The following is a 25,371-nucleotide window of genomic DNA, read 5'->3' on the forward strand; positions in this document are numbered from 1 at the left end:
AACGTGTTGCTTCCTGAAGGCACAGCTGTTGGCGAGATGATTTCTTGGGTTCCTTCCATCCCTACGGTGTACGAAAGTGGCTCTGGGCCTGTTACCACCCATGCAGGGGGCCTGGCCAAGGTCAAGACTTCACTCCTGCCTCATGCCCAGGATGCTAGAAGTGCTAAGCAAAACAAGCTGCTGGAGAGTAGCCTGATTAAATACCGAGCACGTACCAGCGAAAGTCACAGAGACTTTGTCGTGGACTTCTGCAGGGTTTTCTTGGATACGTTTCTAATATGAGAAATCTAAGAAATCATGAGGTTATATTTATTTAATCCTTATTTTGAGGTTTCTCCAAGTTCAGATTACTTGTTTGATTTTTCTCCCCATGGACTTAATCCTATTGTTAAAGCTTCTGAAAAGTCAAGGTTTCATTCATTCATTCATTCAGTGAGTGTGTATTCAGACCCTGCTGTACACCAGGAACTGTTCTCAACAGAGCAGTGAACAAAACAGTCCCCCTGCTCTTGCGGAGCTAGTCTTGGCTTTGTGCCTTTCTTCTTCTCTATCCTTTTTACCCAGAGGGAGGTTTTTTTGGTCCTGGAAAGAAATCTGTTTTTTATTTTTTAATTTTTTGCTTTTTGCTTTTCACCAGATTAATAGTCTGTGTAAAAGGACTCTCTCCACTTAGAATTCTGGAGTATGTTATGGTTGTCCACAGCGAGCCAGCCTGAGTGTGTTTTCTTTGTAAACAACTCTCAGGCACCAGGAAGCCTCCTGACAGGCTTGGCTCACCATTGTTCTGCAGAGTGCCCAACTTGCAGAGAAGGCTGGGCGGTTACAGTTTCTGCCTTTCTTAACTTCAAGGCTGTGTTTTGTCTGCAAGACCGTTTTTGACACCTCAGACAGCAAAGTGATTCCATAATCACGGTGAGAATTTGGAATACAGACCATGGCGTTTTATTGAACTCTTAGACGTGGAGTTTCACTTCTTTGTCACACATTTTTTTAGTATGAAATAGCTAGTATAAGAAGGATATCTTGCATAAAGAAGCCTTGGAAATCAAAAGAAAGTTAGGAAATCGCTATCCAACTTCCACTGGCCTTTCTGTCTGGTGCTGGAGGAGTGGATAGAAGCAGAGGAGGGCTGCAGAGAAGTGAGATGTAGCATGTTAGGTAATTGAAGAAAAGTTGTGGCCTGGGGTGGCATGGGATGGTCTGCTGTGTGCTACTGGCTGTTTTCTAGCATGGGACTTTGATCACTCTGTGGTATGTTGGCTTCAGCCAGTTGTATAGTGCACACGTCAGATAAAACCTTTTCAGATAGATGGAGGCCAAGTTGAAGTCGGGGCACTTCTTGTTTTTGGAAATTCTGTGAGAAGGGGAGAAAGAGCCCCAACTGTACACTGCCCCCTACTCACTGCCTGGCCATTCCTCAGTCCCTCAGACCAAATATGAGCACATTCTTTATCCAGCTTGAGGACGAAGCCTGCAGAGAAATCAAAAGTAGCTCTTCCTCTTGCAGTGTGCTCCCCTAATTCAGATGGATGGTATAAACTACCCCTTTCCAGCGATCCTTCTTCCTCATCACTCCCCTCTTCCTTGGCTGGCCGCCAGCCTAGCCACAGTGCCTCTTCTCCTGTCAGGTACCTCTCCAGGAGCCTGCCTTCCAAGATGACTGAACTCTACATTAAAAGTTAACAATCTCAGCTTGAGTTTTCATGGTCTCCAAAGACCTTTTTTTTTAAAAATTTAGTTTATATTGAAGCATAGTTGTTAACAATGTTGTGTTAGTTTCAGGTGTACAGCAAAGTGATTCAGTTATACATATACATATATCTATTCCGCCCCTCTCCCCCGCCATGCCGCGCGGCTTGCAGGATCTTAGTTCCCTGACCAGGGATTGAACCCGGGCCCTCGGCAGTTAAAATGTGGAGTCCTAACCACTGGACCACCAGGGAATTCTCTCCAAAGACATTTTTATTTGGAAAATACATAAAACATTTACATACAGGAACTTCCCTGGCGGTCCAGTGGTTAAGACTGTGCTTCCAATGCAGGGAGTGAGGGTTCAATCCCTAGCAGGGAACTAGGATCCCACATGTCGCGCGGCACAGCCAAAAAAAAAAAAAAATGCTTACATACAAAGACAAAAAAAGAGGTATGAGATTTTTGATTTTTAAAAATATACTTTTAATGAAGTGAATTTTCTCACCTGTATCCCTCTAACTCTTCCACCCAAGCAACCACTGGTAATAATTTGATATACATCTTTCTGAATTTTTCCATGGCTGTACAGATAGCTATACTTAATATCTATAAATATAAAATAGTTTTTGATTCACACATGCAAGAAAGGGCTTATGTCCATATTTTTGGCTAGACACATTGTATTAGTTTCCAAGGCTGTCGTAACAAAGTACCAAAGGCCAGGTGGGTTAAAACAATAGAAATTAATTTTCTCACAGTTTTGGAGGCTAGAAGTCTAAAATCAAGGTGTTTTAGGGCTCTTCTCCTTCTCAAAGGCTCTAGGGAAGAATCTTTCTTTGCCTCTTCCAGGTTCTGGTGGTTGCCATCAATCCTTGGCATTCCTTAGCTGTGGTAGCATAACTCCAGTCCCCATCTCTGCAGGGCCATCTTCCCACTGTGTGTCATTGTGCGTCCTCTCCTCTTCTAATAAGGACACGATTTAGATTGAATTTAGGACCAACCCTACTTCAGTATCACCTCATGTTTAATTACATCTGCAAGGACCCTATTTTCAAATATGGTCATCTTCTGAGGTTCCAGAAGGACTTGAATTTTAAGGGGGACGCTATTCAACCCAGTATACACATTTTTCAGGATTTTATATTATTCCATTCTGTGAGTATTCCATAATTGAACAGTTTCTAGATTTTTTACTATTATAAAAAAAAAAAGACGTGGGACATTCATATACACACACTTTTATATACATATACTATTATTTCTGTAAGGTAGATTCTCGGAAGTAGAATAGCTGGGTCAAAGAGCATGCACATTTTACATTTTAATAAATACTAACAAATTATCTACATAAACTTACACCAATGTGTAACTTTCATTAACTAACATTAACAGCATATGTAGATCATCAACACTGGATGTTGCCATTGTTTTGCCAGTCAAGAAACTGAAAAGTGGTATCTCACTTTAAGTCACCTTTTAGTGGAGTTGGATGTCTTTTCATGTGTTTCTTTTAGGCCATTTGTATTTATTTTTCATGAATTACTTGTTCATATTATCTACACAGAGAGAGCAAAGCAATGCCCTTTCCCTCTAGTCCTGCCCTCCTCATGCGTGGCACAAAGAGAGGCTCGAGCTCTCCAGTGACCCATGAGCAGTCAGAGGTGAGGGTCCTCAGGTCCACAGTCTGCCCAGTGTCTGTCACATGAGGCTCTTAATATAGCCTCTGACTGTATCTGTGCCTGAGAGGAGTATCTGCTGTAGATTTTAAGCAGTGACCATACTTCGTGATTCATTTGTATTACCCCAGCATGCCTTCTGGCACTTAAATATTTCCCAGAGTTAATTTGTCAGGGGGCGGGTTGTTGCCTGTTGCTATTCTCACACATTTTCTCTTCTAAATGAACTTTAGAATGCCGTCGTCACAACCCCACCCCATCCCCACCTTCACCAATAAGAGACTCTGATGGGATTCTATCCAAGTTGTATTAAGGTTCATATATGTATTTTTTGAATAGACTTGACATCTTTATGATATTTAGTCTTCCCATCGAGGATCATGGTATGATATGTTTATTTAGGTCGTATTTTATATCCTTCAGTAAAATTTTATAGTTTTACCTTTCTTGTTAAATTTATTGCCAGTTTTTATGAATGAGATCATTTTCCATTTCCATTTTTAAATGATTATGGTCAGCAGTGTCAGAACACTATTGATGTTTACATGTCTAGAGATCTCTATCTTGTGTTCTGCCACCTTGTTAAATTATGTTATTGTTTTCTCTTCCTTTCTTGATTTTCTTTGGGTTTTCTTCCTCCACCTGCTTTTCACATATCTCTACCTGTTAATCCCAAGAATATCTAAAGCTCAGAATAAAACTAAAATAAATTACAGTTAAAATAATCTCTTGATACCCTTAGGTTCAGAACTGCCTGCTATTAGCCCATGAAGCACCTTTGTATAAATTAGAAGAATTTCTCCTGACACTTTACTCTTATCTCCTGGGAAGATTGTCATCATTAATTGATTCATTTGGAATATGACACATTACTACAGAAAATTGTGATGATAAATATATGCAGCTCTCCAGTGTCTCCTTTAGATGAGGATCTCTTGCGCCATCTCAGCCTGCACAGACATTCTCCATAGTGCTGCTTAGAACCATAGATTGTGTCATCACTGCCTCTGGAATCACCCCTTTCTTCCCAAGCCCACTGCCTCAGTTAAAACTCTCGTTATAGGGACTTCCCTGGCGGTCCAGTGGTTAAGACTCCGTGCTTCCAGTGCAGGGGCATGTGGGTTCGATCCCTGGTTGGGGAACTAAGATCCCACATGCTGCACATTGCGGCCAAAAAAAAAAATTAAAAAAAAAGAAAAAAGACTCTCGTACTTCACTTCTCATCACAGTACAACCCCTCCCTCCCCCAAAAAAGGACAAAAACAAAGTATAACCGGGTCTTCCTCTTCCCAGCCTTTCTCTTCCAGGACACCCTAGTCACAATCCAGAATAACCTTCCTAGAAGGAAGCCCTAGAAGTCCTCATCACAGTCTTCCTCAGCAGCCTCTGTCCTCTTATCCCCGCCCCACCGCATCCTCTGTGCTCTTCCCACCGCACCCAGGTGCCTCGGTAATTCCTCTTGCCTCTCAGTCTCAGTTTGCTCATCTGTAAAATGAGAATAGCAATGCCTCCTCAGTAATTATGTGGTAAAGAGTAAACGATACATTACCTGCAAAAATGACTCGTATTGGGCTTGGCGCTGAGCACGTTAGTTTTCTTTCCCCTTCCTACCCCCTCCCTCACAAGTACTTTGGAAACGGAAATGCTGTATAATTGTAACATGTTGTTATGATTATTTATGCCTCATTGTATGTGCATTACCCGGAGTTCTTGTATTTTGGCAAGAATTCATCATATTTGACCTCTAATAAGGAACATTTGAAAATATTCCAGAAGGGAAAAAAAAAAATTAATTGCAGCCTGAGTATGCCACTGAAAAAAAAAAGCGTAACTGCAGCCTCAGTGTGCCACTGGAACAGGTTCCACGAAAGGGTTTTCTGCTGCCCCTGGAGGCTCATGGTGAACACTGTGTGTGCCAAGGTGTGCGTAGTCCCCTGGATGAGAACAGTGGGTGGCAGCTGCCTCAGGGAAACACAGGCTCTGTCTGCAGGCGATGGAGGATTCTCAGGAGACGTGCTGAGAACAAACACAGCCCTCCCCCGATGAGGATTTCTCCTACTGCTGCCTTCTACTGACTACAGAAAATGTTTTGTGCTTAAGAGTCGGTTTCCACGTGTTTATTGGTTTAAAGAACTGACTTCATTTCGGCCACATTTGGTTGTTGTCTTTTGTTGTAGGCTCTCTCCTGATTGGGTTTCCATTGGGTTGTTTTTGTTTGTTTGTTTGTTTTTATTTTTGGCTGTGTTGGGTCTTCGTTTCTGTGCGAGGGCTTTCTCTAGTTGCGGCGAGTGGGAACCACTCCTCATTGCGGTGCGTGGGCCTCTCACTGTCGCGGCCTCTCTTGTTGCAGAGCACAGGCTCCAGACATGCTGGCTCAGTAGTTGTGGCTCACGGGTCTAGTTGCTCCGCGGCATGTGGGATCTTCCCAGACCAGGGCTCGAACCCATGTCCCCTGCATTGGCAGGCAGACTCTCAACCACCACCACCAGGGAAGCCCCTCCATTGGGTTTTTTTTTTTTTTTTTTAATTTTTATTTATTTATTTATTTATTTATGGCTGTGTTGGGTCTTCGTTTCTGTGCGAGGGCTTCCTCTAGTTGTGGCAAGCGGGGGCCACTCTTCATCGCGGTGCGCGGGCCTCTCATTATCGCGGCCTCTCTTGTTGCGGAGCACAGGCTCCAGACGCGCAGGCTCAGTAATTGTGGCTCACGGGCCTAGTTGCTCCGCGGCATGTGGGATCTTCCCAGACCAGGGCTCGAACCCGTGTCCCCTGCACTGGCAGGCAGACTCTCAACCACTGCACCACCAGGGAAGCCCCCTCCATTGGGTTTTAATCAGAAACCATCTGGTGAAACATTTTGGATTCAAATTAGAGTTTGTCAGAAACATCTATCTCAATTCTCTAGCATATTTTTTTACATGAAATGTTCTCTATTACCTATAGCAGATTCAACAAAACTGAGATGTTGGGATTCTGGGCAGTCAACAATGGCCACTCAAAAGACCTGCTATGTTACATTAGCCTTCCAGCATGTATGCTTCAAATACTAAAATTAAAGTGCTATATGGTTGTGTTGTATCTGGTACCTTAGGTTTAGTTGTGAATAAAGTCAATCACAAACTCAATTATATGTAATGATTTAATATAAAGCAATTTAACATTAAATACCTCAGTTCTTTTACTACTAATCAAATGAGTAAAAATAGGAACATTTAAATGAACTAAAGGGAGATGGTGATTTGTTAGTTGAGGTATTTGAAAAGCCCCACTTGTTTGAAACACATGTGAACAGTTACAACTCTTTCTTGACCAATACAGTACTGTCTACTATACTTTAACTTTTATGTATGACTCAGAACGGGAACTTGTTGGTTGGAAAGCTACTACTTGTCTCTCTAAATCCCTTCTGTAAGCAATAAAGTAACAGTGATAGATATATGATAAAACTAGCACAGTAAAATATTAACGGTAGAACCTAGGTAGTGGATATACTGATATCTACTGTAAAATTCTTTCAACTTTACTGTATTCTGGAAATCTTTCATAATAAAATATTGGGGGAAAATTCATCTTAAAAAAAAAAAAAAAGAAAGAAACATCTATTTCAGAGAACACAGGTGAAACCCAGAACGGAACAGGAAGCAAACAAGAAATAGTGTAATAATATTATGAACAGAATAGTCTCAACGGGAAGGAACGCAGAGAAACTGAGAAGAGCTGCATAGAAACAGAGCCAACCCCTCAGAGAAGGACCAGAGAAAGGTGTGGGGAGCCAGCAAGCTCTCACATCGGGGTCTGGGTGGGGCATTCTTCTAGTTCTGACCAACCTGCAGTCCTTGGGGCTAGAAACCATGGTTAGTAGCCACTACCCACCCTGAGCTCGGACAGAGTGCTAACGGGCAGATGCAGTTCACTCTACTCCAAAGACGGGCCCCTAAAAAGTCCTGTCTCTCCTTTCCATCCCTTCTGTCTGTGCCCTTTTCTCAGTTTTCCTTCCCAGAGCCATTCTGGCCTCCACTTGTACTTGTGAACCCAGGGCCTAGGGTGTCAGAAGACATGCATGCAGAGGGGCTCATCACTGACGATGGGACCACCCTTCCTGCCTGCCCCTCCCCCATGTGCTGTAGCCAGGTCAGACCTATGGGTTGCAGGTTAGAAAACAGTGGAAGAACTGCATCTCCAACCCCATGTCTCCGAATATAGCTCCTCAAACTGTTCGACTTCAGTTGTTGATTTGACTTAGGAGATACTTGTATGTGTTAAAAAAAATATTTTCCACAAAGCCTAGAAGACTATACAGAGAAAAGTACCTCTCCTTTCCACCTCTGTCCCCTAAGCCCTCTGTTCCCTTCTCTGGGGTTAATGTATTTGATATGTACCTTTTCAGAGGTCACATGCGCTTATCACTGTTAGCTTTTAAAATTGTTCTTATGTCTTTCTGCTTCCATTGCTGTGGCGACTAGATTTACCTGCTCTGTCTGCTTTCTCCATATCCCTTCCTCTCTCAGACTTTGACCCCTGGTGGACAAATGACTGTGAGCAGAATGAGTCGGACCCCATCCCTGCCAACTGCACCGGCTGTGCCCAGAAATTACCCCTCAAGGTGATGCTCCTGGAAGATACCCCAAGGAAATTTGAGAGACTCCATCCTCTGGTGATCAAGGTGAGCAAGAAGGCAGATTCTCCCACTGATCGACCACCCATTTAATGGCTAGGAAGCATCAAGCGCTGTGACATTCGTGATTAGTAATTCCGTGTTGTCTTGTTGCACTTTTGTTTTCTGCCTTGCCAAGACCGGACAACCCCTGTCATCTGAGGGGCTTCAGCGTTTTTTGTGCCAGTACCCTGAGGTGACAGAAGGCTTCACCGAAGGGTTTTTCACCAAGTGGTGGCGCTGCTTTCCTGAACGGTGGTTCCCGTTTCCTTACCCATGGTGAGTGTGGAAAGGGCTGCTCAGCGTGCATGTGTGCAGAGAGGGGGCAGACCGAATGTCAAAACGGTACTATAGGTAATTACTGCCAAGATGCTGCTATGCCCAGCACTGTGCAAGCACTTTACAATACACCCTTCAAGTCAAATGATACTCAGGAGTGCACTGTTGCAAACTTGATGAGAGAGAAAGTGGGTGAGTCCAAAGAGGTGTGTCAAGAGGGACACCACTGTGGTGGACACCGAGATTGCCTGATAGACTCATAATTTACTTCTAAGTATGTGTTTAGCATTGGTGTTTATGCTGAGTGGGTCCTGCGCATTGAGGACTGCAGAGAGAGCACAAAGAGTAAAAGGGAAAGTTATTTCTTGGCAGCCAGGCTGTGTGCCTTGGTGCTTAGTATGTGTTACTCATTGGTGATGCTCATAATAGCTCTGGGAAGTAGGAATTATCACTGTCGTTTTTCAGATCAGAAAAGTGGGAATCAGAGAGGTTAAGTACCCTGCTTAAGGTCACCCAGCCAGGATTGAAACCCAGGTCTATCTCCTTGTTCCTTGGTGTGTCCTATAGAAGACATGGTCTGTTTCTTCAGGTGAAAGTTGCTTTCTAGAAAGAAAAGGCCAGTTTACTTCTAGAACCATTCCAAAGAGAATTAAAACTGCTTTTTCAGGCCTTTTGTCGGATGATTTCTGTGCTTCTGCCTTTCTTTAAATTTGTCGTTTATTTACATGATCAAATACTCGGTGTAACAGGCTGATACAGGCTTCCTACTTCATGCTGCTCCACCTCAGAAGGTTCTCGATTTTTGCCTCCTCCTCCTCCCTTCTTCTCTCTTGCCCTGTCTGCTGTTACTTCAGTCTCTTTGCCAAGAGAGAATGAATGGAGTGTTTCTCTTCTCCCTCTATATGTTGTTTTAGCTGGATTTTATAAACACCCCACCCACACAGACAGATCATGGCAGTAGAGTTTGTGTGTGTGTGTACGTTTTACTATTAATTGATTTGGCATGACTGTTCTTCATGGACCTAATACTTCAGATATCGTCCTGACATTTTTCCCTCTTCACCCACCGCCCACAGTTTTCCCACCCTTGCCGAGCTCTCTGTTAGTCACAGAGTTAGGCTGGCTTGCCCAGTTTAACTACATTTTTCTCTTTTACACATTTTACAGGAGAAGACCTCTGAACAGATCACACCTTTTACGTGAGCTTTTTCCTGTGTTCACCTACCTGCCGTTTCCAAAAGAAGCCTCCTTGAAAAAGTGCTTCCTTCTTCAACCAGAACCTATTGTGGGGAGTAAGGTAGGAAATTTTGAGAGGACTTGGCTTTAGAATTTTTCTCATTTGGTACCTGGGCTGATGTCATAATCAAAGCCTTCCCTGCATGTCAACTTAGGGGGTGAATTGAGGGGTCACCCACATAATCTAAAGTTCTCTCCTCCTGCTGCTTGCCAACAGACCTGACTTTTTACTGAAGACATGCTTACAGAAAGTCTAGTGACCTTGCAGATATATTTCCTGCCCTTAACACCTGGGGGCAAGTTACTTTTCTATATTAAAGGAAGTAAAATCCTAAAATTTGAAGGGTCCTGAGCACCCCGTTAGTCTGACTTCCCTACCTCCAAGTAGAAAGCAGGCAGACTATGAATGAATAGTATGTAAATGAATAGTCCAGCTTACTCATTTTATAGAGAAGGAAACTGAGCCCCAGAGAGATTAAATCATTTGCCCAAGGACACAACAAGTTAATAAGAGGTCTCTCCTCACCCTCCACTCCCAGGTTGGCTTTCCCCAGAAAAAAACAAATGAGAAACTTCAGATAGAGAACCGGGAAAGCAAAAAGCTTGGGAGCATGGAGAGGTTTGGGAACAAAAGGGTTGACAAGCCTGTGCCTGAGGCAGGCAGCCCAGCGTGTGTGGCAGTGGTTCTCACCTCAGTCTGTGGCCAAGTACCCAGAGCCCGCATTTACCGTCTCTGGGGCCAGCGGACTGGGCAGAGCTGTTCTGTGTTTGTGTCTGTTTACTTTTCTCTGAATTGCTCTTTTTTTGAGTCTCATTCCTGAAGAAGGTTTTTGAGCCTGGATTGGTTTGGAATAATTAAAAGGATGAATTTTCCTTTATTAAAAAATTAAATTTGCTGAGCTGTGACCCCTACCAACTCTGGGTTGTGTCTTTCACCTCCTGACACTATTGTTTGGCTCCAGTTTGCTGAATCGTGTTAAAGGAATTTCAAAGCCTTTAAAAACAATCATTTCATCTAGAAGTAAGAACTTCTGTCTGCCAGCTGTAGGGTGGAGGTGCTGGGCTGTTGCCTCATATTTTAAAGAAGCTTATCCTGCTGTCTTTGGCTAAAACTCGGGGCCCTAGTATGATTTCATCTTCATAATTATGATATAATTCTGGGTGAGGGCCTTGATCTTTATCTTGGGTTTTCCCACTTGAATCTTAAGTTAATTTCACCAGTCTGCTTAACAGGGACACCAAGGAGCCCAGCCAAAGGGGTAAATACACAGTTACACAGACGCCTGTCAGAGTCATCTCGTTGCAGTTCTCAAGGATGTTTTGGGAAGGGGAGTGGCCCAAATAGGCAAAAATCCTGAGAGTCTGATTTCTTAGAGCATCTGTTCCCCACCCTGGCCCAGGCTGTCCTTCCTCCACAGCCTTGTTACTCCGCCCTTGGTCCACATCCCTGTGCCCTGGACCCAGTAAAGTCACATGTCTGTGGGCCCAGAATCCAAGAGGCAGCCTTGGGATAGAAGATAAGCAGTGGGGGCTGATTGTTGAGAGGCCCTGGGGGAAGAGGTGAGGGGCTCCAAGGCCCACTTTACCCACCCCACGGTGTTGCCTAGGGCTGGCCCACTCCATCCTGTTGTCAGTTTCTCCTCATCCTGAATGTGGAGGAGCATGGTCCCACCCCCTCTCAGGCCTATATGAAACAGAGATACATCCGCTTATTTTTGTCTTCTGGGATTTTTTCAAGACTGCATATGTCAGGGCTTCTGCCAATGTTACTACCAGTCAGTCACAGGCCAGCTCACGACACTAGTCCTCCGTCTGTCACTATAGCAGCAGTTGAAATGGCTGTAGCATTTCCACGGACACAGAGTCATGGCCAGGGCCTGTGGGAGCAACCGAGAGACCAGGGTTGGGGAGCAGGAGAAGATAGGGCCACATCCCAAGGCTCTAGAGGACCCAAGCGGTGAAGGAAAAACCAGGACGTGGCCCAGGGAGTCAGACTTCTTACCCCTGCTTTATAAGGGCATATAAAGAGTTTCCCTAGAGGGCAGGGGCTGGCAGGAGGGGGAAGAGGGGAGGGAAGGGGAGACCCTAGGGGTTTTCTCTCACCATCTAGACAGGAAGAGAAGCCTGAGCAAGACCAACCTCTCCCTTTATCTCTACTCCCTGCCCCTCCCCAACCCCAGGGTTCACGGCTCTACCTGGTACACAGCAGGTTGCACTTAATGCCTGTTGGTAGCAGTATTATGCCCTCAGCAGTGCAGTAGTTACCTGTGTAGCTGTATATCCTGGTTATCTCCTTAGCTTTCAAAATCAGAGGCTGATCTTACTGTCATTAGTTTTTAATCAGTAGCATCATATATCTGCTCACTTGAGTCTTGCCAAAAAGTATAAACTTGAACTTGCTGCTGTCAGAAGCCTAACAGTAAGTGATAATGTTCCATGGACCGTTGTCCAAAGGATATGCAAACTATCTATCTGGGTCAAACCAGACCCTCAGAAGATTGCCTATTTAGATCACCACGTGTTGGCCTCTGCTAGACTTTTGTTAAAATGCAATTAGATATTTTGCCTTTGACCTACTTTGAAACTGTGGCTAGAAATAGTTGTGAATTATGAAGCTCGTGCCGTTTCTGCTACAGGGCTGTCATTGAGGATGCTGCCCACAAAACTACACGATGTCTCTTTAGGAAAAACCATAGAAGAAATCTTACCCTGGTCTCAGTACCAGGAGATGCCATACTTAGGAGAAACTAGTCTGTTTTTGTCTTTTGGACGTAACTGTGAATTGTGTTCTTGGTACTGTTTTCCTCTTTGCTTAGGCTGCGAGGAAGCTCAGAGCCATATGTGTAAGAGTTTTTGTGTATTACTGTCCCATGCTCCGGGGTTTTGTTTTGTTTTCCTTTCCTTCCTTTTCTTCCCCCATGTCTTTTCCTCCAGATGCATAGGATGCATGACCTGTTTACCATTGGCAGCGGCGAGGCCATGTTGCAACTCATCCCTCCCTTCCAGTGCCGAAGACATTGCCAGTCCATGGCAATGCCACTAGAGCCAGGGGATATTGGTAGGTGGAGCCCCCGGCGGGCAAGGTCACTGGAGGGTCTTTTTACTTTTTAACTCAAAAAACATTCTAAAAATTAAATATTGCCTTCACAAAGATTCATTAAGTTGAGTCAAAAATAGCATTCTTTTACTAAAAAGGTCAATATTTATGCTTAGATGTAATGAGAAGCAATGAGAAAATGTAGCAGAGAGAAATGTCTTATACGCACATTTAGAATGTATGTGTCCATTGGCTTTATTTATTTTTTATTTTGGCCACACCACGTGGCTTGTGGGATTTTAGTTCCCCGACCAGGGATCGAACCCAGTTCCTCAGCAGTGAGAACATGGAGTCCTAACCACTGGACTGCCAGGGAATTCCCTCCATTGGCTTTAGAGATTTCAATTTAGAAAGAATTACTATGGGGAGTATTTAGAGTGATCCTTTATTTTACGAATAAGGAGATTGAGATCCAGAGAGGAGAGGTGACCACCTCAAGGCCCCACCATCAGTTAGGCAAAGCATCAGTGTTAAGTGACTCCTTTCACTGAGTCAGGCCAGAGGAGGTACAGTTCAGATTTGAGGAAACCCTTTCTGTGCCCATTTTGCTAATAAAACAATGCAGGCAGTATGTAAGGGCAGCAGCCACCCAAGGAAACACTACCTTCCGTGTGGGTCCCACAGCCAGGTCACAGCCTCACAGTCGTCACTCACCCTTGGCTCCATGGTTTCCCACTGTGACTTGTTCTGTACCTGATATTCTAAAAATCCGTTCCAAAGAAACAGCCTTGAATCAACTGCTGTCAGTAGCCGTCAGTTTGACAGTGGAATTTTCTTGGCAGAAGCACATAAATCAGCAAGCATCACCATCGCCCTCCTTGTTTTTCTTGCCTCACAAAACCTAGAGGAGCCCTGGAGTTCCTGGCAGAGCCCAGACTGGTTTTCCAGTTGATTTCTTTTAATTTTATCTATTTGGAAGACCCTAATCCCTAGAAACCTCTCACCTCATTTGGAGGTCGGATGCAGACTGCGAACTGCCAAACTTTAACCCAACCAAGTTACATAACTTTTATTTCAATTTAAAAATGAAAAAATAAAAATAATGCACAAATTAAGCATTAACCGATAATGGAGCACAGCTGCCCTGGCCCTTGAGAATTACTGCAGAAAAGAGGATTCTTATGTGGAAATTATTCTGAAACCATCTTCCTTTAGTGGAGTGACGCCGCACAAGTCTGTATGGCATTCTGGGTTTGGAGTGTGTAGTTGTGCTTGAAAAAGTTTCTGTCTTACGTTCTACAAACGCCTGACAGTTCAGACAACTACAGAGACGCTTTAGTTCTCCAAATTCCATGTTTTCGGCTCCCAGAAGCATCCAGAATGCCAATTATACAATTAGGGAAAAAGAAAAAAAGATGGTGAGTGGCAGTGATCAAAGAAGCTTTACGCCTCAAAGGCTGCTGCGGCTGGTCCAGAACAGCTTAAAATCCAGAGCCTGATGCTTGTCGTGCTGTGACCGGCAGATTGCTGACCAGAGGGGAAGGAGCCGTGTGGTCGGCAGTGTCCATGAAGGCCAGCACATGACAGGAACGTCGAGAACTGATGGAGACCGACCAGAGCAAGGGGAAGCGGGCAAGTCAGGAGAAGAGTAGAGGTGGAGAGGGCGGAGGAGGACGGTGGGCACTTGAAGCAGCGGCAGAAATAGAAGCAGTGGCCGCAGCTGCCACAGTGAAAAATGAGGGCAGGAAAGCAGACCCTGACAGTGGAGGAGACTAATTTAGTGGCTGTAGGACAGGTGGCAGCTCCTGCACCTAAGAGACCCTTCAGAATAGCACTGTGACAAGCAGGTTCTGTGTTTTTTGACAAAATAAGCATTATCCTGTGAAAGCTGAGGGGAAGGGGATCACCAGAAAACCTGTGACGGGCGGAGTTTTCAAGAATGACGTGGGTGTCAGGCATCAGAGGCTGATGCTGGTGAGCCCACACACCTGCCATGATGGTACAGTCACGGCTGGTAGTAACCCTTCTGGAGTCACCAAGTAGAGGGCACATCCGTTCAGCGCTCTCAGTTTAAAGATGGGTAGTATATATCATTCTCTAGAAATTTTTCCATCAGGAAGTTATTGAAGTGTTAAAATTGTTTAACTTTACCTTCCTAGCCTATTCCTATCGCTCAAATGATATAGGTCAGTGTTTCCTAATCGATTCTTCAGATCACTCATGACCCTAGGGGGCTAACAGGAGCCCCTTGGAAAGACCCTTGGCAAATAGGGCTCTTGAGTCATTGACTTTGGGAAATGCCTGTCTTGTCGGAACATAGTATACATTAGTGTACAAAAGGCTCTGAAAAGCCTTGGAGAAATCCAGTGTTTTTCAAGCTTACTTGACCAGGGAACCCTTTTTCCTTGGACTGTTTTATGGGATGCTGCTGGCTGCAGAATACAATTTAGGAAATACTGGTTTGGGTTAATCTGGATGTTCTGTAATGAGACCATATTATGCATAACCTCAGGAGAATTGGATAGGGGGTCCTGGTGCCCCTCAGAACCCGTCCTATCTTCTTGCTGAAAAAAATGAGACCTGAGAATTGATGTCCCATATCAGCCTTATCTAGAGCATCCTGCTTTTGTAAACCTGCTGAATGGTGATTCACAATTACCCAGGTGAGGGCTGGTGATGAAGCACTTTGGTTCATAGTGGCTCCCATTGGATGTCAGGTTACAGAGAGGACTGATAATAACTGGGGATACTTATGCCAGGAAGAGCTAAAAGACCTCCAGAGCAAGCATTGCCTCTGAGTCTGTAGGTGAATCTGAGGGCAGCTCTGGCAGACCTGCCTTGCTCGTGCCCACGGGTAGGCCTGACTTTCACATGCTTTCCTTGTTCATGTCTCCCTTCAAGGCTATGCTGGCGCCACCCACTGGAAGGTCTACATTATAGCCAGAGGGGTCCAGCCTTTGGTCATTTGTGATGGAACCACCCTCTCAGAACTGTAGGAAACAGAACTAAAGGAACAGGTTTGAGAGCTGAAGACCGGATCGAAAGGGGGAAAATAAAAACAAAAAACGATGAAACCACTTTCCAGGGGTTGGTTGCTTAGTTACCTGCCCTGTGCATGCGTGTGTGAGCCAGTTGTGTGCTGGAGGCAAAGGCCAGAGCCCAGCCCTCCCAACTCTTCCAGCCCAGCTGCTTGGCCAGGACTTTGCCAATACCCATCTGTGAGAGACAGGCCTCTTCCAGGCCTTTTGGCACCGAAACCTTGAGGCTGCCCTTCAGGCAGGGAGCACGGTTGATACCTTCCCTCACTTGCATGACATGATCCCCTCTGCTGGCTCCCTGGCCACGAGAGGGCAGTCACCAGGTCCTGACTTTAAAGCCATCCTCTACCAGGTGGGCCTGCCTGTCCTCTCTTCCTGGTCACACCACCCTGTACTTTTTTTGGAAAGCCATGGATGATTAAAGAAGTCATTGCGGTTTCCCAAGCTGAATGGAATCTAGAACCAGTGAAAAAGGTTCACTCAAACTGCACTCCGGAAGTGCACTTCTTTCCCAGTGTCCATGGCTCTTGGAGTATCAGCGATGCCAGGTCGGAGTCTGATTGTAATTGAAATGGTAATTCCTAAGGTAATACTTGTCTCCATTCTATCAGTTCTTATGCCTCTCCCCTCCCTCCCCTTCTCCCTTGCCTATCTGGTTGGCTTCTCAGAAGTTGGGCTCCTGGTCCCCCTCCCTTGGATGGGCCAGCGCGCCCTTTACTGCTGAGGCAGCACTGCTCTTGTCAACTATGTTGCTTTTACCAAATGTCTTCGGAGGGGGAGACGGTGCCTCCCTGGGTTTGATCTTTAGGGTCCAACATTCTGCAGGAAAGATGTTTTACAGACGTGTCAAGCTGATGTTGTAATGTGGTTGGGGAAGGAACTCCAGACCCAAAGTGTTGGCCAGCTGGGCGTACGACTGTGTGACCCTCTGTCTTGAAATGATTTCTCTCTGTACTGGGAGCCAAGGTGAGGTGTTTTTATTTTTTGTGAAAATATAAAATTATGTTCTTTTGATTGGATGATTCACTATGCTCATTGTTTTCCCCAAGTGCTTTTAGTGTGTCTTAAGTATGTAAATAAGGACACTCTTTTCTTGTTTCCTTTTTCCCATTATTATTCCTTTATCGACTCTGTTAAAAATCTGGCTTCTGATCGTGCCATTGCCGAGTTGAAGAAAAAGCAAACCACACTGCAGCCCTGGTTCTGAACTGCAGAAATCAAACAGATACTGGAGGTGTCTGTGTCGAGTTACAGACCAGAGGCAGACAGTGGTGAGGGAAGAGGGTGGGTGTGACTCCTTATGGGGTCTTCTTCATCCTTGGAGGCACCCCTGCACCTTGTCCCCAGGCCCTCTTTCTCTACACATCTCACGAGCAGCAGTGAGGGTCATCAGGTGCTTGAGTGGCCTGTGTGTGGGCTTGTAAAGGCCAAGGAGGGTTCACAGAGTTCAGAGTGGAAAAGCTCAGAGCCTCCTCCACGGGCTTGAGTGAAACTAGGATGAATTGTACCTGAGGGAATTTTTCCTTAAAAGAATCAGGCCTTGTGTGAATTGATACAGGAAAAACAAAACTTTGTGTCCATATGAAAGTCGTGCTGCTAAGCAGTTACAATATAAGAGGTTTTAGATCAGAGAGATCATTTGGAGGCCAGCTTTGTGCAAGTTTTTCGAGCCTTTTCAGTGTCCTCACCCCGGCTGCATATGGGGAAGGTTTATACGTAAACAAGTTCTTTAGAGGCCTCTCAGCGTTTTTCTTAACTTAGGTCCTCTGGGTTAACAGAAGAGAGGGTTCCTTAGGAGCAAAGCAGCTGTTCTGTTGATGGAAATTTCTGTTTTTATGAATTACCCTATGTTCCTTTCCCATTTTACTCCAGCCCTTTATACCTTAAGTGTTCATAAAATACCCTCTTCAGCTCAAAACTGAAAAACCCTTGTATGTGTTGGTGTTCTGAGGCATCCTCTGGGAGGTTCCCTGAGCTGTCTACAGTTCAACAAAGAATGGTATGGCAGCAGATAAGTAGAGACTTTTTAAAATCATTTAAAAATCTGTCCAGTTCAGAATTGAATATAGATTTATGTTAGGGGAGAAGTTCTCCAAAGAGGTTTTCCGCTTTTAATTACTGGATACTGAGAAGTAATTCACCTTCTTCTCAAGGTAATTCTGAAAAGCAGAATCTACCACTGACCAGTCAGTGAACAATGGGTTGCCGGCCAATTCCTTTCTAGTTATCCAAGTCTTTGTGTGAGGGTGCCGCAGGATCTCCCCTGCTCACCTAGCTCTCAGCTCCTCCATTGAAGCAGCAAAAGTCCCTCCACATTTCCCGGTGTGGGAAAAGGGTCATAAAGATGAGGAAACAGGGTCGGGGGGCTGGTGGGACCACATAACTCCCCATCTCTACCACCACAGTAAGAGCAAAATCACAGAGCTTGCTATAAACAGAGGGACTTGCTCTCGTGAATTTGAGTTGTTTACTAAGAGGTCACATGGCGGTGACCTCCGCACATGGGTTAGGTTCCCTTTCTTGTTGGTTCCCTTTCTTGTCATTTCCCAGAGCAGAGGCTCGTGTCCCCAGAATTCAGCTCTCAGGGGAGAAAGGCTGCTTTGGCACCAGTTTGAAGTATTATATCGAGGTGTCCTGAGGTCCCCAGAAGTCAGGTGTTGAACAGACACTACACCTGTCCTGGCTTATGAAGAGAGGTAGAACTTATCCTCTCCCCACTCTCAATTTCTTTGAGGAAGGGAGAGAGTGAAATAACTGGTTTATGAAAACAGAATCTGCCTCTTCGGCAAAATACAAAACGGCTATGAAGTGGACAAATTTGGGGTCATTTTCTGAGAGAAAGAAATAGTAACATTTGTCCAGTCCATTCCAGCTTGAGTGTCTCGAGGGGTTCCCTGGTGACGCAGTGGTTAAGAATCCGCCTGCCAGTGCGGGGGACATGGGTTTGAGCCCTGGTCCAGGAAGATCCCACATGCCGCAGAGCAACTAAGCCCGTGCACCACAACTACTGAGCCCGTGTGCCACAACTACTGAGCCCGTGTGCCACAACTACTGAGCCCACGCGCCTAGAGCCTGTGCTCCGCAACAAGGAGAAGCCACCGCAATGAGAAGCCCGCGCACCACAAAGAAGAGTAGCCTCTGCTCGCTACAACTAGAGACAGCCCGCACACAGCAACGAAGACCCAACACAGCCAAAAAAAAAAAAAAAAAAAAAATTAATTAAAAAAAAAAAGTGTCTCAATATACATGATCTCTGATCTTTTGTCAGTCCTGTAAAGCAGGTGTTAGATCCTCATTTTACAAGTAAAGAAACTGGGGCTGAGGACAGTTCATTACTGTCCGGTGGATGGCTGATTCCACCAATAATGGTTCCACATTATTTTCCTGCTACAGCAAGTATGGTGCGCAGGAATTAAGCTGTGGGTTTAATTGACTCAGGTGTGCCCAGCCAGGTAGGAGAACCTAGGGGCAGGGTCAGCAAGCCGGGAACTCTTCAGGGTTTGTTTTCAAAACTGTTTTGGCCAGAAATGGAGAGAATCTAACAGATGACTTTTATAAAAAGCCTTTCACTTTTTCCCTCCCCATCTGAAAACTCTCTAAGAGTGAATGTGGCTGGAACACAACAATGTCCAGCCATCTTCCCATCACCACAAGTTCCAGATGTGTGACCAGAAGAAGGACTCTGCCCAATTCCGGTTTTGGGTCCCCTTGGAGTTTACATCACTTGTTTTTGATTTCTCGGTTTTCTATTCCCTTTTTCCAAAACCCAGCATAGACCTCAGCGTAGGAACAATTATTTTAAAACAAAATAGTTCCTCAGCTGCAGGTGATGGCTTCAAACATTTTAATACAGTCTAGTGATATTTTGCTCATTAACCAGTGCCTTCCATAGTGAAAATTCAAAACCTCAAAGCAGGTGTTTGCTTCTCATGTAATCCTTGTCCAGCAGAAGGCCAGGTCGTAGGGGAAAGTGAAGTCTGGTTGCAAGGAGAAAGACGCTCTTGTCTACCTTTTGAGAATCAATTATTAAACAGGACTCTCTTAGGCTTTTGAGTTCTCCTATCGATGGAAGAAAAACTCTCCTGAGTTACAAGTTCCACACTCATTAACTTTCATTTTTAAACTTTTTCACCCACTAAAATTGGTTGAAGGACGAGAGTGACAGAGATGTGCTCTAAAATAGCATTTTGGTTTGAGAGTCTCTCCACGTCTGGACCTGCGGATATTGGGTCCAGGGCAGATGCATGTCTGAGCCTGGAGGCTATGAAGGTCAGGCGCTTATGGAGAGAGCCCTGTCACAAATGAAAAATGGGAGGCTCTGGGAATGTGCTGTGTCGCCATCAGCCTCCCCATATCTCCAGCAGCAGCTTCTGCAAAAGCATCTCAGAGAAGATGGACGGGCGGTCTCCCTTGTGCACCACATCCGAGTCCACCCACAGGGCGCGACGTGGCTTTAAGTGCTGGCCTTGGTGAGAAACCCTCCAGCCAGCTCGTCTATGGTCCAGGTCCCTTAGTGTCTGGTTTCCCTGCCCTGCATAATTTAAGCATTAGAGCTAAATCTGTCATTTCTCCCTCTCTCGAGACTGTGAAATGTCCAGCCCTCTTCAGAATAGTAGAGAGAAGAAATGTTAACGTAACTGCAAGCGGAGGCCTGGAACTGTCCAGACATGGTGGGGCTGCCCACAGGCCATTCCTCCTGTCTTCATGCAGCTGAAGTCTGCCCGTCAGCCCGCATCAATCCAAGAGTGAGCCACAGCTGCAAGCACCCGTGCTGAGGAGGGAAACCAATTTAGAGTTTCAGACAGAAATTGGAGTGTCGGGACATCTGCTTTGTGCCAGGCATAATTGTCCTCATTATTCCTAACAACAGCTCTGTGGGGTAGGTGAGGTCAGCAGTGTCCCACCCTTCAAACTTCAGCCCCTCAGAGCACTTCCAACCTTACAAGGAACAAACTCTCACTTAACCTATGAGAATTGGTGATGGAAACTGACAGACCTGTGGCATTCCCAGAGAAGCCCCAGCCTCATCATAGGTGACTTTCCCTCCAAACTTCTCTCCATAGTTTCACCCTCAGAAAAGTGCTGGCTGTGGTCTCTTCCTCCCCCTCCCTCCTGGGGAAAGGTCAGTAACAGACGCCTAAGCTGGGGGAGAACACTGGAGAGGCAAAGGGAAGCAGGAACTGTGCTCAGCCTCTTCCCCGCCGCCATCAGGGACCGGAGCCAGGACGGCTGCAGCTCATCTTCAGGGAACCAGGGTGGTGGGCCTGGGTGGTCCCAGTGAGCAGAGGAAGGGGGACACCTGTCCCGCCACGAGTGCTCCAAATGGTCTAAGCTCTTAACTCTGTGTTCAGTGTGGAATGTTGACCGTAACTTAATGTACTGCAAACTTGTAAAGAATGTATGTAAATTAAAGTTTTATGTAACAAAAATTTTTACTTTTTGCAATTAAAAGTGTGTATGTTGGTTGATAAGAACTTTCCTGTACTTGATGTCATTCTTTGTTTCCAGTTTTCTTTTTGCCCGTAACTAACTCGGAGACTTGTAGCCACATCCTACTCATGAGGCAGGCCTTGAGGTTCTTCTGTGGGCCTCCAGGTTACCTGTCCACAGGGGCCTTGGTCCTTCTAACACCTACACCTGGCTTTGTACTTGCTTGCGTTCACAGATTCTTGTTATCCCTGTTCTAACCCTTTGCCCACAATGACTTCTGATCTCCTGTTCCCATGAGTTCTCAAATCTGAGTCCTCCTGTTAATACTCTCCCCTGTTCTTGCACTTTGCCCAAAATTCAAATGAGACCCTCAACGCCTTTTTCCTTCTGCACACGGCCCAGGTGCCCTCACAGTGTCACCTCCTCCGTGGATGTCCTTGGTCCTTGCAGGAGGACAGCCAGGCCCCCTTGCTGGCTCACCCCCGCTGCCACAAGATTAGGGCCACTCTCAGCACTCAACTCAATCGAGATTTGATTTAAGTCATTTTTGTGTGTTCATTTTTTCATAATTTCTTTTTAATATATGCACAGTTTTATATAAATGCATAAATATGGCCATTTCTTATATAGTGTTTAGTGTCCTGTTTTATTTTCTTTTATTACTTGCTGCACCCTTCTCCCTCTCCTCCACCTTATCCCTCCCCCTTCCCTGGTCAGGTAAATGTAATATATACACAGCCATACCCTGCCATGTATCTTTCCACACTTTCTTCCTTGTTCTCTAATCATAATCAGAAATCATAAGATTTTTGTCATTGCTTTGCCAATATTGGGATCATATTACAGGCACTTGATGTTTCTTGCTTTTCTTACTCAATACTCCACAGAGTTCTCTTCAAGTCAGCTGGCATAGCTCTCTAATCCATTCTTTTTAATGGCTAATATTCCATGGTATGAATTCAACCATTGTCTTGTTGGTAAATCACATCCTGTTAAATGATTATCTGGATTATAAATCAAGAAGTCTGGAGTTAATTTTTAAAATACTTGTTTTTACAAAATGTATATTCCTTCTTGTTTGCTCCAAGTCTAATGTAGGTTCTTCAAAACTCGCATTCCACAGTGCTATTCATTTACCTGCTTGAAAACTGCACTTCAACATAAATAGATAGATAAATAAATAAATAAAAGTAAAGCTTGATTCCATGTAAAAAGGTGGCAGAGTTGCCTGTTTTCAGTCCTCTTCTTTCTCAATCCCTCTATAGCCCTTGACACTGACCTGTGGAAAACACCTCCCTCCCTCGGCTTCTGTGAAACTCACTACTCCCCTCCTGAACCTCCTCTTTCCGCTTGTCTCCTCTGTAGGATCTTCTGCCTGTCTCTGAAACACTGGTCTCCCCTACCAGTCTGCCCTTGTGTCCTCCTCTTTTCTTTCTCCCTGGGAGAGATCTCAACTCTGTGCTTTACCTTCCACCCATGGGCAACCTCCGTGCCCGGCCCACTTCTCACCTGAGCTCTAGTCCTGTAAATCCAAGTGTCGGGAGCTCATCTCCATCAGCTGTCTCCCAAAGCACCTCTACTTCTGGTCAGGACCAAGCTCTGGAGCATTTGCCTCCTTGTCACATGTCCAACCCCCTGGCTGCTGCCTCAGTTTAGAATCTTGCTGTTTCACTCCTAGGCTTTGCCAGTAATTGCCTAATATGTTTCTCTTTTTTTTTTTTTTTTTGGCTGTGAATTCATGACTATTTTTTTTCCAGTTTTTTTTTAATTGGAGTATAATTGCTTTACCATGTTGTGTTAGTTTCTGCTGTACAATGAAGTGAATCAGCTGTATGTCTACCTATATCCCCTCCCTCTTGTACCTCCCTCCCACCCCCCCACCTCCCACCTCATTTGTTTCTCATGCACATCCTACCATCCCAATTCACCGTCCACTTAGCTGCCGCAGTGGTCTTTCTAAAGCACGTGTCACTTCACTTCCATGCTCAGCACTCCTCAATGGCTCTCCCTTACCCACAAGACAAGAAGTGCTGGCTGGCCGCTCCAGCCTCATTCCACTTCTTGCCTTTGCCTCCCCTCCTCATCTCCTGTGTCCCACCTCTACTGGACCATCCATAATTCCTGGAAGCATCCAGGCTATGTGTGTGTTTTGTGTGTGTGTGTGTGTGTGTGTGTGTGTGTGTGTGTGTTTAGAGCAGTTTTAGGTTCATAGCAAAACTGAAGAAAAAGTTCAGAGAGTTCCTGTACACCCCCGGTCCCACACAGGCACAGCTTCCCCACCATTGACTTCCTGCACCACAGTGGTACATCTGTCACAGTCAGTGAACCTACACTGACACATCATCACCCAGAATCCATAGTCCATTTGCATTAGGGGTCACGCTTGGTGTTCTACATTCTGTGGGTTTGGACAAATGTATACTGACATGTATCCATCATTATAGTATCATATAGAATATAATATCATATAGAATAGTTTCACTGCCCTAAAAAATACTCTGTGCTCTGCCACTTCAACCCTCCCTCCCTGTTAACCCCTGGCCACCACTGATCTTTTTACTGTCTCCATAGTTCTGCCTTTTCCGGAGTGTCATATAGTTGACATCAATCACACAATATGTAGCCTTTTCAGATTGGCTTCTTTCACTTAGAAATATGCATTTGAGTTTTCTCTGTGTCTTTGCATAGCTTGAAAGCTCATTTCTTTTTAGCGCTGAATGATATTCCATTGAATGTACCACAGTTTATCCATTCACCTCCTTGGTTGCTTCTAAGTTTTGGCAATTATGAGTAAAGCTTCTATGAACATCCATGTGCAGCTTTTTGTGGGGACATAAGTTTTCAAGTCCTTTGGGTAAATACCCAAACAGCACAATTGCTGGGTTGTATGAGAAGAGTAATGTTTAGTTTTGTAAGAAACTGCCAAGCTCTTATAAAACGGCTGTACCATTTTGCATTTCCACTGGTAATGAATGCGAGTTCCTGTGCTCTTCATCCTCACCAGCAGTAGGTGTTGTCAGCGTTCTGGATTTTGGCCAGTCTAATAGTTGTACAGTGATACCTCATTGTTTTAATTTGCAATTCCCTATAACATATGATGTTGAACATCTTTTCATATGCTTACTTGCCATCTGTGTATCTTCTTCAGTGAGATGTCTGTTCAGACCTTGGCCCATTTTGTAACCAGGTAGTTCATTTTTTTATTGTTGAGTTTTAAGACTATGTATATTTTGGATAATAGTCCTTGATCAAACGTATGTTTTGTAAATATTTTCTCCCAGTTGGTGGCTTGTTTTCTCATTCTCTTGACATTATCTTTCATAGTGCAGAAATTCAAAATTTTAATGAAGTCCAGCCTATCAATTGTTTCTGTCATGGATCATGCCTCTAGTGTTGTATCCAAAAAGTCATCCCCATACCCAAGGTCACCTAGGTTTTCACCTATGTTATCTTCTAGGAGTTTTATAGTTTTGCATTTTACATTTAGGTCCATAACCCATTTTGAGTTAATTTTTATGAAGAGTATAAGGTCTGGGTCTAGATTCATTTTTTTGCATGTGGGTGTCCAGTTGTTTCAGCACCATTTGTTGAAAATACTATCTTTGCTTCATTGTATTGCCTTTGCTCCTTCCTCAAAGATCAATTTGCCATATTTATGTGGATCTATTTCTGGGCTCCCTACTCTGCTCTGTTGATACTTTGTCTCTTCTTTTTCCAATACCACATTGTTTTGATTACTGTAGCTTTATAGTAAGTCTTGAGGTCCAGTAGTGTCAGTTGTCTGACTTTATTCTTCTCCAATATTGAGTTGGCTTTTCTGGGTCCTTTGCCTTTCGTAAACTTCAGAATCAGTTTGTCGAAATTCACAAAATAACTTGCTGGAATTTTGATTGAGATTGCGTTGACTCTGCAGATCTAGTTGCATCCAGGTTGTTTTAAATTAGAAGTTATAATTCCTATCCCATGATAATATTTTTGCACTCCAATATGTCCTTTTGCTCAGTTTGAATTCCATTGTATTAGGGCACATTCCTTCAACATGACACATGTACTTTAGGCTTTCTTAATAAATCAGACTGACAAGCCTCTAGGTACCATGTTGAAGATAGATATTTCACCAATCTTATTTTTCATAATAATGACTTTATTATTTCTGTAAAAATGATTCATCTTATAAAGAATTGAAGACAGTTTGAGTGATCTTATGAAAACCTCCACCCAGCGATAACTACTGACTTCAGGTGAACAGAATTCTAGGTATCTCGAGGGTATTTCTAGTTAGAAGGCTAGATAGAAATGCTTTTATTAAAATGGGCCCAGTCATGCCAT

The 25,371-nt window shown here is 44.5% G+C and overlaps 1 protein-coding gene across 5 annotated transcripts in view; it reads left to right on the plus strand.

Moving 5' to 3' along the window:
* The window catches only part of LOC309607811 (bombesin receptor-activated protein C6orf89 homolog), a 31,993-nt gene extending 10,907 nt beyond the window's left edge, over positions 1 to 21,086 (plus strand). For 4 of the 5 annotated variants that reach the window (XM_082346799.1, XM_082346800.1, XM_082346798.1 and 1 more), the window contains 5 exons: positions 7,877 to 8,031; positions 8,162 to 8,301; positions 9,469 to 9,598; positions 12,472 to 12,595; positions 15,476 to 16,626. In XM_082346799.1, coding sequence (XP_082202925.1) covers positions 7,877 to 8,031; positions 8,162 to 8,301; positions 9,469 to 9,598; positions 12,472 to 12,595; positions 15,476 to 15,570 — 644 coding nt within the window. In that variant the 3' untranslated portion in view covers positions 15,571 to 16,626. Of the gene's footprint in view, positions 1 to 7,876; positions 8,032 to 8,161; positions 8,302 to 9,468; positions 9,599 to 12,471; positions 12,596 to 15,475; positions 16,627 to 18,484 lie in introns of those variants that run through there. The other variant, XR_014232555.1, reaches the window with a different exon arrangement.
* Positions 21,087 to 25,371: the final 4,285 nt, after the last annotated feature.

This window comes from Balaenoptera borealis, assembly GCF_965194805.1.
Source record: "Balaenoptera borealis genome assembly, chromosome: 12".
NCBI classification, from domain to species: Eukaryota; Metazoa; Chordata; class Mammalia; order Artiodactyla; family Balaenopteridae; genus Balaenoptera; species Balaenoptera borealis.